Source organism: Cherax quadricarinatus, chromosome 43 (assembly GCF_038502225.1).
Source record: "Cherax quadricarinatus isolate ZL_2023a chromosome 43, ASM3850222v1, whole genome shotgun sequence".
NCBI lineage: Eukaryota > Metazoa > Arthropoda > Malacostraca > Decapoda > Parastacidae > Cherax > Cherax quadricarinatus.
Window position 1 is genome coordinate 22,932,583 of NC_091334.1, and position 13,998 is coordinate 22,946,580.

A 13,998-nucleotide genomic window follows, 5' to 3' on the forward strand; every position below is an offset into this window, starting at 1 on the left:
TATTAGTGTGTAGTGAAGTGTTAATGGTGTGCGTTACTGTTGGTGTGTTGTGCGGTGTATTACTGTTGTAGTAACACTCACCAGCAGTGACTTTATGGAGTTACAATACAGTGTCAACAGTAACTTTTTTAAAATAAGCCAATACTTGTTTCTCGCTGCCACTTTGTATAAATGACGAGAGCCACTTAACGGTCACGTTCTGACAAGAACAATACATGTACACTTACGACTGAAGTATCCTTGATTGCTGGTACAAAACAAAAGGTTACGTGGTAACTCAATTACCCTCAGAGTAGTAGATAGACTTTGAAAATCTATTAACCATCTTCCAGCCGTCATCAGCGACTCCCGGCCATCGAAACAATGCTTTCCCTTTAAAATTTTCTTTACGTGATGCGCTGAACCCACACGAGTCATTCAGAACAATGAATGGTGAAGGCTACATTATCACCTCTGCTTTGGTTGTGGTGGTGATGGTGAGGTCAGATGGTAAACACAGAACACTCACTATACTTTCGTTATATATTCTGAATGGTGAGAACAGAAGATTCACTATAATGAATCAGATAGTAAGGATGGTGAACACAGTCGACTTCCCACTTTCATATTTTGATATCCGCATCGCGACGACCCGAAATTTTTGTATTGTGTGCGCGCGCGTGCAGGCGTGTATGCTTGAACGACTGCGTGCTTGTATATGCAATAACACGCCAGTGTTGGTGACGTCTCGTCTTTAGTGTTGAATTCTTCCTATCTCAATAGCTAATTAAGATAATTATAATCATCTTAATATCTATAATGATCTTAACGTCTGTCGTAACGACCCTCGGTTAGGGTTTTCGGAGTGACATACGGTAAGACTATCTTCAACTTACCACTGCGTCCTGATCCAGTAATAGAGTGGTAGCAGTGCATCACTTCAGTGTCCTTGACCCGGGTACGTTGACCTTGGCACCCTGACTCACCAAGACTCACGAAATAGTAACGAATGGAGCTTGAACTCATCTACCATGGGTTCCATCCCCCACCCGTCCCCTGATGTGACTCACCAAGGATGAGAGCAGAACATATGGGCAAATCCGTGGATCAGGTGCTCACCTGAGTGTCATCTGGGTCTCCAGTCGTGGCGCAGCTTGTCCTCTTAATAACGAAACAATATTTCACTGTTAAGATAAGATAAGATAAGATTTCGTTCGGATTTTTAACCCCGGGGGGTTAGCCACCCAGGATAACCCAAGAAAGTCAGTGCGTCATCGAGGACTGTCTAACTTATTTCCATTGGGGTCCTTAATCTTGTCCCCCAGGATGCGACCCACACCAGTCGACTAACACCCAGGTACCTATTTGCTGCTAGGTGAACAGGACAATAGGTGTAAGGAAACGTGTCGAAATGTTTCCACCCGCCGGGAATCGAACCCGGGCCCTCCGTGTGTGAAGCGGGAGCTTTAGCCACCAGGCCATGACAGTCAAATGGGTGACAGTATAACGAGTGTTAAAGTGACCTAACCCAACCTAAAAATCACGCAAACTGAAAAAAAATACTGCAAACTTACTTTAGAATTCCACACAGAATTCGAGGCTGTGTTGCGTCAAGGCAGTGTTCATCTCAGTTACCTTGATGGACCGCGGTAAAAGAACACACCACATATTGCTCCACAGTTTCCGCCAGAAATATATCTTTTTTCTCTCTCTCTCTCCCCACACAACCATTTCAGTACTCCCGGAGCCTTCACATTAAAGCCAGGAATAATGTGCAAAGCCAGGGAAATCATTCTCCATAATACTCTGCTCTCGAGGTACGTCACAGCTTCCGAAGCTAGGCATGAGTTTCCCTGTCTCCCTAATATCATGTATATTTTTTCCCTATAATCTACCTTGTCCATAATTACTACTGCATTTGCTTTGTCTGTTGTCGTAAGGTGAAGTCTACGATCTTTCCTTAATTCATGGTATAACTTAACAAATCTCTGAGGACAAATGTGTTGCCGAGGTCTGCGCAAAGCTCAGAACTCGGCAACACAATTAATTCATCTTCACACTGGTAAGTTAAGCAGTGCTTATTAAGACAACTGTCCTTCAGCAGGTGTGTAGCAGGAACTGATGTGAGGAAAGATCAACCCCCATTAACAACCACTTGTGTCGTCTTCCACTGCAAGGTACCTCAGCTGGTACGTACCCGACCCATCCTGTGACCCACCACACGTGATCTACCAGGTCAATCACTGTTCCCTGGGAGTGCCAAGGCTCCCTGCAGCATGGTGCTGACACGAGTGTTGCTTGGCTCCCTGCTAGTGCTGCTGGTTCATGCAGGTCAGTTTTCACGGTACTCGTTGTCTGACCGAGGACAGGGAAGTGACAGTGTCACTACGCTTGGCACCACTATTTAACAAAACCCACTTATGTTAACCCAGAAGTTGACACTAATTCCGAATTTAACAGATTTAAAAATATTTACACTATCACATCACTTGGTCATAGTTACACAACACCAAGTCCACAATACACAAATAATTCGCACATAGGAGAGAGGAGCTTACGACGACGTTTCGGTCCGACTTAGACCATTTACAAGTCACACTGACTTGTAATTTGGTAACTGTAGACTTAAGTGGAGCATTAATAGCTCTTCCGATGGTCAAGGAAACCCTTGTCCACCCCCAGTGTGACACTGTCCACCCCCAGTGTGACACTGTCCACCCCCATTTTGTCATCATCTAGGCAGATCAAATGTCCTAAGTTCAGTTATTAATAGTATATTTACGTGAAGTGTTACACCCGTGTGGGTCATACAAGCAGGTAGTGAGGTAGTCCACTATAGGACAAAACCTTGCCAATAAAATCCCAAGCTCAGGTAAAAAACAAGGCAGGAGATTTAAATACCTTACCACCCTTTATATACAAAAAAGTGTCACAAGTGCTATCACCAATCATTGCAACACTCTTTAACAAATCCATTGAATCCTCCACCTTCCCTACAGAAGACTCGATCAGGCCTAATAAAAATACTCTAGAACATATATACACTGCAATAGAGAAAAAAGAAGTCCCACTGGGGATCTTCATTGGCCGCAAAACTGACACAATTTGCTGATGACACAACTTCCCTATGTCCCTCTTAACATAATGATAAACGGATCACCTATCACAAAGCAGGGGCTTGATAATTCCTAAGAAAATTTCCAAGACTGTAGGCATACTATCAGCTATGGAATTTGTGCATGGGGCTCAACAACAAGTAACCATCTCAGACCACTAATTACTGCAGAGTTTATAAATTCAAGTCTCTTCTCAAAGACGTGTTAAACCTAAAACCCAATCTAACTTTATTATTTTTTAAATACACTACCTAACAGAATACTCCAATGTTTTTCACTGATTTTAGTTGCATATTTTTTTGTACCTCTGTATGTGTGCTCAAATTATAAATAAATAAATAAATAAATAGAGTGGACTAAATGTCCATTAAAAATAAATCACTGACTTTTTTGGGTTATCCTAGGTTCTCTACACATATGCTGCTATGTATAATAATCTATGTAACTGTATTTGTGTATACCTGAATAAACTTACTAACTTACCCTGTTGGAAATTGGGGCACCATGCCCTTGCTGGAGTGGTGACAACATGCCCGTTGTCCAGAAGCGACATATGCTCTCCATAACGAGCGGCTTTCTATATAGTAGTATGTCACTGATGTCTGCTAGGCCTGTATACCTTGTGCATGTACCTGAAGAAATAAAGATATTAATATTATTATGAATTGCAAGCAAAGTGTTCCATAACACAAATTTACACAAGTTTACCCTCAAACAGTTACAATTCATTTTCTTCCTTATCGAGGTATATTTAATGGTCAACTATTTTATTTTTTCTAGACATGTTTAAGATACGACAAGACAAGATTTTGTTGAAATTTTTAGCTCGGAGGGTTAGCCATCTAGGATAATCCAAAAAAGTTTGTGCGTCATCGAGGACTCTGTCTTGTTTCAATATTATTACCGGGGTTTTTCAGTCTTGTCCCCTAGGATGCGACCCACAACAATCGACTAACATCCAGGTATTGCTAGGTGAACAAGGACAGCAGGTGTAAGGCATAGGCTCTCTAGACTGGTCTAAATCCCATATGAGGAACATAAAACAAATTATCACGATCAATAAGACTGAATGAAAAACCCTGTCGATAGCATGTGGGGGGTTCCCCAAGGTAGTATTCTGGGTCCGTTAATATTTTATGTTATGTGAATGACATGCTCATCAATGTCAAGTGTAAGCTTCTGTTGTATGCAGATGACAGTGCTCTGTTAGTGTCCTGTAAAGACCCACAAGATATAGCTAATGTACTATCACTAAAACTAGTGTCCTGCAGCAGATGGCTTGTAGACAAACTATCGCTACACCTTGAAAAAAACCGAAGCCATACTCTTTGGTGCGAAAAGTAAACTGAAAATGGTAAATCATTTTAACGTCCAGTGTATCTTCAGTGAAATATCTGGGAATTCCCTTTGACCCAAGCATGTCAGAATTGATACTGAATAATGTAGTAAGAAAAGCGAATGCCAGGCTAAAGTTCCTCTATAGACAGACACAGTATCTACTTGCTGAGGCTCGCAGAACCCTGTGTCTAGCTTTTATATAGTGTCATGCAAATTATTCTTGTTCTTCATGGTACTCTGCTTTAACATAAAAAAAAGAGAATATAAATCACCCAGAACAAAAAATAGTGAGATTTATCCTGGACCTGGGTCCAAGAGAGCATCTAGGCTAGGATGAATTACTCTGTTGAACACAGAGTAAAACAACTGAAGTTAAATCATGTTTATAAAATTACTGTGTCCAGATATCTTGCTGCCAAGTTTGTCAAGGCTGGGAACCAAAATCAGTATGGTATTAGAGGAAGGGAACACAATTTTGTAGTACCTACAGTAGGTAGTCAGGCTTCAAACGCCTTTTATTGTACAGCATTAAATGAGTGGAACAGACTGCCTGCACATGTCAGACAGTCCTAGCATGAACCAGTTCAGGAAGAGAGCTAAAATGTACTTAATGAACAACAGAAAGGGAAGAGAGTGATTTCTTGTACATCTAATATTCGTGTACCTATTTTTAAGCTGATCCTCTCAATTTAGTGTTCATGTAAATAACTTAGTTTACTTTATTTCTATTGTGTCCCCTTTTCTGTAAATGATTCATACACAGTTGAGTTACTTAGCTGTATCTTACAGCAAGGCTGTAAGATAAGAGGATCGAATGGAAAAGTCACTGATAGTTTTGGGTTTTCCTAGGTAATATATGCATGTTACTAGGTATGATAATTGTACTTATGTGTATATGTGCCTCAATGAACTTACTAAAACTCCATAATTGCTTCTCCGGCAGAGTCGCCAGGCAGCGATGGTGAGGAACCGGGAAGTGACCATGTGTTACTGAAGTCTGACAACACCACGACCACACCTGACCTGAGTTTAGCAGCTGCCCACACTGCCATCCTTGCTCTTCTCTTACAACTCTCCCAGCCTGGGAACCTCTCACAGCTGGAGACCACCAGACGGGTGAGTTACTGTGCTAACTTCAAACCTCTCACATCTGGAGGCCACCAGACGGGTGAGTTACTGTACTAACCTCAAACCTCTCACAGCTGGAGGCCACCAGACGGGTGAGTTTCTCTGCATCGGACTGAAGAAGCCAAAGGCTGGCGAAACGTTTCCAGAATCAAGATACCCAAATGTTACACAAGTGTATCCTTTATCCAGATTGCAAAGGCATAGCTACTACTACAATGAACTCAACCAAAAAAACAATAACGAGAAACCTAGATTTTTTTTATTCTACGTGAAAAAGTGGCCAACACCGCAAAGGTCATGTAATCCATCAGACTCCTCACCGGGAAGCTTGATCCCCGTGACACTCAAGGAGTAACATTCAACGTACCATGCGGGAACTACAAAAAATATACGTAGGAGAAACGGGGAGAAATCTTTCTACACGTTTTGAAGATGTTTTCAACAGAGACGACCCCAAGAATGCTTATGTTGGGTCCAGGTCTGAAGAATGCCATCCCATGCGATGGAAAAACACTGAAAAGATTTAGAGAGAACCCGATAAGGGTAGGTGCGCAACTGTATTGATCTAAAATGTTAATTGAAACGTTTTACCCACGATCAACAAGATACCCATCTGTTGCACATGCATTTTACTCTTCAATTTAGTCGGTATTACCTGACTTGCTACTCCCAACACCATAAAACAAAAGCTGTGGCAAAAACATCAGCTCAACACCTCTGACATGAACAAAACTGCAACATGCAGCTACATGCTGTTTCTCAGCTGCCACGAGACACAGCAGTGTCATTGTTTGATAGTTTCACCTGACCATCACCATGACTAGCATTACGCACTATATATAATGTACTAGCTCATACGTCTCTATGCTTTGGAGTGACAAAGGTTCCAGGGCCGAAACGTATCCAACAAAAATGTCCTAAGTGTATGCACAAATAACCCCCACATAGGTGAAAGAAATGTTATGAGGACATTTCGCCCCGATTTGGACCATTATCTATCGAAATTTCGTCTTAAAACTCGTCCTCCTATGTGAGGGTTATTTGTGTATTGTTCCAGTGTTCCTTATGCATTTGTTTGTATTTTAATTTCAATAACTCCAAGATATTTATTCATCAGTAATGCAAATCCAGTCTCCTCTTTTAATACATTTCATGTAATTTAGCTTCTGTTATGTGATTAAGGAGTCATCATATAAGAACTTAATTTCCGGAAGCGTGATTAATATTCTCACTTATAAACATCAGTGTTGGTAGTGTGTGAGTGCAACGCTCACACTCTGGCTCACAACTAACCTCACCTTACTGTTGCAGAGCCAGCGACAGATCCGCTTCAAGAGCTCGTACCTGGAGCTTCCTGCAGGGTTGCAGGGGGAAAAAGGACAGGACACGGAAGATCTTTCTTACTTCATCCAGGTTGATGTGGTCGACCCTCCCGCCAGCACTGCCCTCGCCTGGCTCCCGGAGGGTGCCAAGACGTACTTCCCTCCACAGCTCTCACAACTACAAGTGCCACAGGGAAAACAGAAAGATTCTAACAACACTATCACAAAGCAGAAGGCAGAGCAAGTTGATTCTTTTTCTGCTGGAGTGCCAGGTGGGAACCAGAGAGCAGCGAAGTCACTGCAGGACACCTCTTCTAGGTCCCAGATAGACATTTCACCACATTCTGAGGATCTGAGCCAGAATACTAACAAGTTTCACTTTGTGGAGCACATGGAACTAGTGACGTCACCCTCGACTACTACAGTAGTGACCTCTGCCCGTGAGGAGCCGACCACTGAGAATCCCAACCTTATAGCAAAAGGGATCTTAGTGTCTTCAAGTTACTCTTCTTACTCACTGTCTGACTCTCAACCTTCAAAGGAATTCACTAATACACAGAGTCATCCAGTCTCTTCTGTTACTCCTTCATCCACTCCATCCTATTTCATCGAGTCCTTTTCCTCGATCTCACATCCATCTTCAGAGTCTCCTGCTCCTCGCAACAAAGATATTCCCTCAACTTCTAACTATTCATTTTCTACGCCACCTTCTTCGGTATCAACTCCGTCACCGCCAAGAGCACATTCTTACTCAAGCTACTTTACTACTGCGTCGCCTGCTGCATTACCACCTCCAGTAGACACAACTTCCAATTCCATTCCCATTTTCTCCTCCACAAGGTCTTCTACTTTATCAGAGACCAACTCTTCTACCTTACCTCTTACCATCCCATCTTCCTTTGTTTCACAAACATCTGAAACAATTACAACATTTCCTTTTCTATCATCAAAACTAAAATCATTTACTAAGCCTTCCCGCTTGTCACTGTCAACGACTAAGTCGTTTACAGCGCCTCCTCCCACGGCTTCAATAAATTCTAAATCACTTTTAAAAAATTCCTTTACACCTTCTAAGTCTGTGTCAAACTCTTACATCGAGGCTCCTACATCGGTAACATTTTCCTCCTTTCCTAAAACATCCATTCTGACCGATAAAGGAATCCAGAAGCCCATACACAATCATTCACTATCTTTAAATTCGGATTCAAGAGCTTTTTCTCCGCCAGTATCTTTTTCATCGTCTTCCATCGGCGTCCCTCAGAATTCCTCTGATCTGTTTCTTTTGCCTTCCTCTACAGCTCAACCCAAACGCATTTCCACACGTTCCAAAGTTCGAGGTAAAATCTACTCTGCACCAGCACGTTCACATATTCCCTCGTCTCTCAGACTCGAGGCACAAAAATCCAAAACACTGACCAAATCCCTCAGCAAACACCGTTTTCGCCCGGTCCAAACATCATACAACATAGTCAGACAACAGTCGAAGTCCAGAACTAACTCAAGGTCACTTTCTCACAGCCGCACCAGCCTCTCACGGCTTGTCACAGTTCCGAAACAAAATTTAAGTCGTGGTGGTGGCGGTAAAGACACTTCAAGACCCGAGACGCCAGTACTAGACGGTAAGACACGAACTGTAGGTAGCTCAGATGTGCCGTACACCGGTTCGATACCCGGTCGCGGTGGTATAGACTATCCGATCCTCCAGAGCATACCAAAGACAGGTTTTGAGTGCTCCAGCAAGCCGTTCGGAGGTTACTTCGCCGATCCAGAGACCAACTGTCAGGTAAGCTGGTGTACTGATGTGGTGTGGGTAGTGATGCGGTGGTTAGTTAGTGGCGTGGTTGTGGGTTGCTGGAGTAATGGTACTGATGTAGTAATTTGTTGATGTGGGTGGCATCGTGTTGTAGCTGTTGTGGTGTGTTGGTAGTGTGTTGCTTTAGTAGTGTGTTGATGGTGTTGTTGTGGGTTGAGTGCTGGTGTGATTGTGGTGGGTTAGTGTGGTGGAGAGCTAGTGTAATGGTGGATTGTTGATGAGGTGTGTTGGTACAGTGATTTCTTGCTGGTTTGTGCTCGTACTCACCTATATGTTCTTGCAAAGGTCGAGGCATAGCTCCTGGCCTCTCCTCTTCGCTGGTCGCTACTAAGTCCACTCTTGTGTTGTTGAGAAAGCTGGCTCCCTTACCTTTGATGGGTTTTGCAGAATCTTCTTACACCTTAAGCCTGGCCCTTGGCCAGGCTTCTCTGGTGCTGACCTGGTCAACCAGGCTATGGCTGCTGGCGACCCACTTTCCAACATATCCATCACACCATGGTTGATCTTCTACAATTGTTTCCAAAGTATTTCTGATTTCTTCTGCTAAGATGGCTAATAGTTTGTGACCAGGGATGTTGATGCAATGTTCTCTTTTGTGTCCACAGCATCCCTGCTTTTCACTGGATTTATTTTACATTTTTCCCCACACCTCTCACTTCAGATCATTGTTATGGTAGCGTGTAGGTTTGTTACCAGGCCTTCAAGTACATTCAACTCATATCCAATCATGCATCTCTCTCCTCTTGTTCCAGATTTTGTGTATTTACCACCTTGAGACATTCCCAGTAATTTTAATACTTTATTAATCCTACATGATCTGAAAATGATTTTTGTATCTGTTCCAGATATGATTTCTCTCTGAACAATTCTCTAAACGAGAGAGCACATGTGATATGAATTGTGTTATCAGTGGCATTATTTCCCCTGTTTTGAAAGTTCTCGTTATCCACCCATGCCATTTTTCTGGTTTTCACGATATTTGCCTTAATGTGGTCTTTAAAAGAAAGGTCAGCTGACATTCGTACACCAAGATTTTTTCAAGGGCTATTTTCATTCTATTTGGTGATCATCCTGTGTTTTCAATACAGTGTTCCTTTTGAGTTCTTCAGTCTTGCCATATCCAAACATTTGCGTTTGCCACCACTATACGTCAGGTTATTCTTTACTGTCCAATGGAAGACTTTGTTTATATCCTATTGAATGTTGTATTATTTTATAGTTTTGGTGGACGTGATGGTGATGTTTGTACTGGTGGTGGTAGGAGCAGTGGTGTTAGTGGCAGCAGTGCTGTTAGCAGTGATAAGTTTTACTAAGAGCGATGTAAATTTTAAGTTTAAAATGTAATTAGCCTAATATATATATATATATATATATATATATATATATATATATATATATATATATATATATATATATATATATATATATGTGTGTGTTTTAAGTGCTATGGACTTGAACATCCAACAGGCCTGTATGAACGAGTTGGATTGGAGTGGAGGCAAGTGGCTTTTAATATACTTTCAATATACTTATTTAATATACCTAAAACCATATATATATATATATATATATATATATATATATATATATATATATATATATATATATATATATATATATATATATATATATATATTATACATATATATATGCAATAAGATCACAGTAAAGAGGTGATTTTAAAGTATGCAAAACAACCACTGTGAAAGAGTAGTGAAATTCCAAGCGCTCTCGTGACTACTCACATTGTCAAGGAACTATGAAAGATACATCAAAGGAAAGCAATTAAAGGGCTTAGACTACACCTCACAGTCAGCCCCCACAACAAAGAAACACCTGACGCGCGACAATACCGGACTCATAAGAAAAGAGGAACACTGCAGTAGGTCCGCTGGTCCAACTAGACAGGCCCTCACGACATCCCACTAACAAAATAAAGCAATAAAACTTCTACTGAAAGGCAAAGATGAATTAATTAAGCAATTTACTTCCACTAATCCATCTTTACCTTACATGTATGGACTAATAAAAACACACAAACCAGGTAATCCAATTAGACCAATTATTAGCTCCATAGGATCAGTTTCGTATAAACTGTCCAAATGGCTTAACATTTTGAGCCCTATTGTTGGTAAAATTTCTAACTTTAATGTTAAAAACAACTTAGATTTAGTTGATAAATTAAGCTCCTTGACTGACTTAAATGATTTTAACATGGTTAGTTTTGATGTTACTTCCTTGTTTACGAAAGTTCCTGTTGATGATTTATTAAGTTTCTTATCTGAAGAACTCGTTAATTATGATTTACCATTGCCAGTTCCTACCATCATTAAACTTATTAAACTTTGCATTGTTGATGCAAAATTTGTATTTAATGATAAGTTTTACACTCAGAAGTTTGGTATGGCAATGGGAAATCCTCTTTCACCTGTTCTTAGTAATCTATACATGGAATTATTTGAAACAAGATTGCTTAACACAATCCTCCCTAATAGAGCAAAATGGCCCAGATATGTTGATGATATTTAATGTCTTATGCCCAAGAATGTAGATATACACCATTTCCTTGGCAAATTAAATAGCTTAGCCCATTCTATAAACTGTACTGTTGAGCTTGAGGAAAATAACTCATTGCCTTTTCTAGATGTTTTAATTATTAAGAGTAATAATGAATTCAAATTTAAAATTTACAGAAAACCTACAAATAACTGTTCCTATGTACACTATTATTCCCATCAAGATAGAGTTGAACTGTCTGTTTTCTCATCAATGTTTTTGAGAGCTTTACGTATTTGTAGTCCAGAGTTCATAGATGAAGAAATATCCAAAATTTATGAAATAGCCATTGATCTGAAATAAGCGAGAAATGTAATTGATAAATCATTTAAAATTGCTAGAAATACTTTTTACAGCCCAAAAAGGGACAACCAACCTTATTCAACTAAAAATATGTTGGTTCTCCCTTACCATGAAAACTTGGTTGATGTGCCTTCTCTTCTTAAGACTTTTAATATTAAAGTTTCATTTAAAAATCTTGATACAGTAAAAAAAACTTTTGATAAAGAATTCCCCCCAAAATGCTGATGGATGTGTCTATAAGATTCCTTGTAAAATTTGCGATAAAGGTTATTACGGTCAAACTGGTAAAAGTCTCGAACTTAGATTAAAACAACATAAATATAGCATTAGAACTGGACAAGATTCCAATGCTCTATTTATTCATGCGAGAGATTTTAACCATCCAATTGATTTTCAAAAAGTTGAGAAAGTAGTATCAAGCAAGTCCATGGTCGACAGGAATATAATTTAATCTTGTTTCATAAAAAGCAGTTTTGAAAATAATATGAATATTTCCTTAGGTTTATATAAATTAGGCTCATTTATAATTAATAAAATTTGGTTAGAGTTTAATAATAAATTGGACAAATAATAAACCTTATTTCTTGGGTAGAATATTTTGTTAGTGGGATGTCGTGAGGACCTGTCTAGTTGGACCAGCGGACCTACTGCAGTGTTCCTCTTTTCTTATGAGTCCGGTATTGTCGCGTGTCAGGTGTTTCTTTGTTGTGGGGGTTGACTGTGAGGTGTAGTCTAAGCCCTTTAATTGCCTTCCTTTGATGTATTACTTTCATAGTTCCTTGACAATGTGAGTAGTCACGAAAGCGCTTGGAATTTCACTACTCTTTCACAGTGGTTGTTTTGCATATATATATATATATATATATATATATATATATATATATATATATATATATATATGGTTTTAAGTATATTAAATAGATATAAATTTATATATGTTGAGTAGAATTATTCTGAAACTAATAACGATCATTACTGCAAGGTTAGGTAAGGCCTCTTAAGTCAGTTTTGGTGTAAAAACTGTTGTGAAGGGAAGAGCTTAACAGGTGTGTGTGTGTTTTGCAGGTGTTCCACGTGTGTTGGGATGGTCGTAGCGCCTCGTTCCTCTGTCCGCTGGGTACACTTTTCAGTCAGCAGCTGCTGGTATGTGACTGGTGGTACAACGTTGACTGTTCTTCGACACACTCCCTCATTGATGCCGCTGCTGCCATCTGGAGTCCAACCACTCACTCCAACTATCTTTAGATGACCAATCCGCCGTCTGGAACCAGCTGTGAAACCCCGGGAGCACAGAAGAGCCAGCTGGAGGCTGTTCTCTATTACCAAAGCCCATCCTGGACACCAAGCAGAGATCAAATGGTCGTTAAAACACTGCTCTTCAACCACATCAGTGTATTTGTAGGCTCACTTGCTGGTTAGCTGCGTGTGAGCTGCAGATAGCTGGTAGCTTGTTCTAGCTTGTACCTTGTACCACCACCCCAACGTGTGAGCTGCAGATAGCTGGTAGCTTGGTCTAGCTTGTACCTTGTACCACCACCCCAACGTGTGTGAGCTGCAGATAGCTGGTAGCTTGGTCTAGCTTTTACCTTGTACCACCACCCCAACGTGTGTGAGCTGCAGATAGCTGGTTGTTTGGATCAGCTTAAAAGAGTCACAGTTCCGCGACTGGAACAATACAAAAATAACTCGCACATACCTGGAGAGGGTTTCGGGTGTCAACACCCCCGCGGCTCGGTCTGAGACCAGGCCTCGTCTCACATAGGGTTATACTAGTATTGTTCCAGTCGCGAAATTATGACTTTTTATTCATTGTGTATTGGGTTAGCCTGATGGGAGAGACCCCACTCCCCCTTCTTTGCTGGCAGAGACCCCCCTTCTCTGTTGGCAGAGACCCCACCTTCTCTGTTGGCAGACCCCCTCCTCTGTTGGCAGAGACCCCCCTTCTCTGTTGGGAGAGAACCCCCTTCTCTGTTGGCAGAGACCCCCCCTTCTTTGTTGGCAGAGACCCCCCCTTCTCTGTTGGCAGAGACCCCTCTGTTGGCAGAGACCCCCCTTCTCTGTTGGCAGATTCCCCCTCCCCCTTCTCTGTTGGCAGAGCCCCTCTATGTTGGCAGAGCCCCCCTATGTTGGCAGACCCCCCCTTCTCTGTTGGCAGATTCCCCCATCCCCCTTCTCTGTTGGCAGAGACCTTCCCTTCTTTGTTGGTAGAGACAACCCAGATAGTTGTCTGCCAATCAGTCAAATGGAAAAATAAAACCACTCACGTATCTGAGAGACTGACCACGGTTCGGGGTGTCAGGCACCTGACAATTGACTGTGATGTCAGCAAGTGGAGACGAATGGTAAACAAGACAAACACACTAGCTGATGGTCTCTGTGTAACATACGACTGTAGGTTAATGAAGTGAAGCTCAGTTAATCTGGAACTGCATCAATTATACGC

The 13,998-nt window shown here is 41.2% G+C and overlaps 1 protein-coding gene across 2 annotated transcripts in view; it reads left to right on the forward strand.

The window, feature by feature from the left end:
• The window catches only part of LOC128694296 (uncharacterized), a 51,806-nt gene extending 38,307 nt beyond the window's left edge, over positions 1-13,499 (forward strand). The window contains exons 2-5 of one of the 2 annotated variants that reach the window (XM_053784371.2): positions 2,084-2,310; positions 5,377-5,549; positions 6,873-8,666; positions 12,621-13,499. In XM_053784371.2, coding sequence (XP_053640346.2) covers positions 2,256-2,310; positions 5,377-5,549; positions 6,873-8,666; positions 12,621-12,800 — 2,202 coding nt within the window. In that variant the 5' untranslated portion in view covers positions 2,084-2,255 and the 3' untranslated portion in view covers positions 12,801-13,499. The remainder of the gene's footprint in view (positions 1-2,083; positions 2,311-5,376; positions 5,550-6,872; positions 8,667-12,620) is intronic. The other variant, XM_070093728.1, reaches the window with a different exon arrangement.
• Positions 13,500-13,998: the final 499 nt, after the last annotated feature.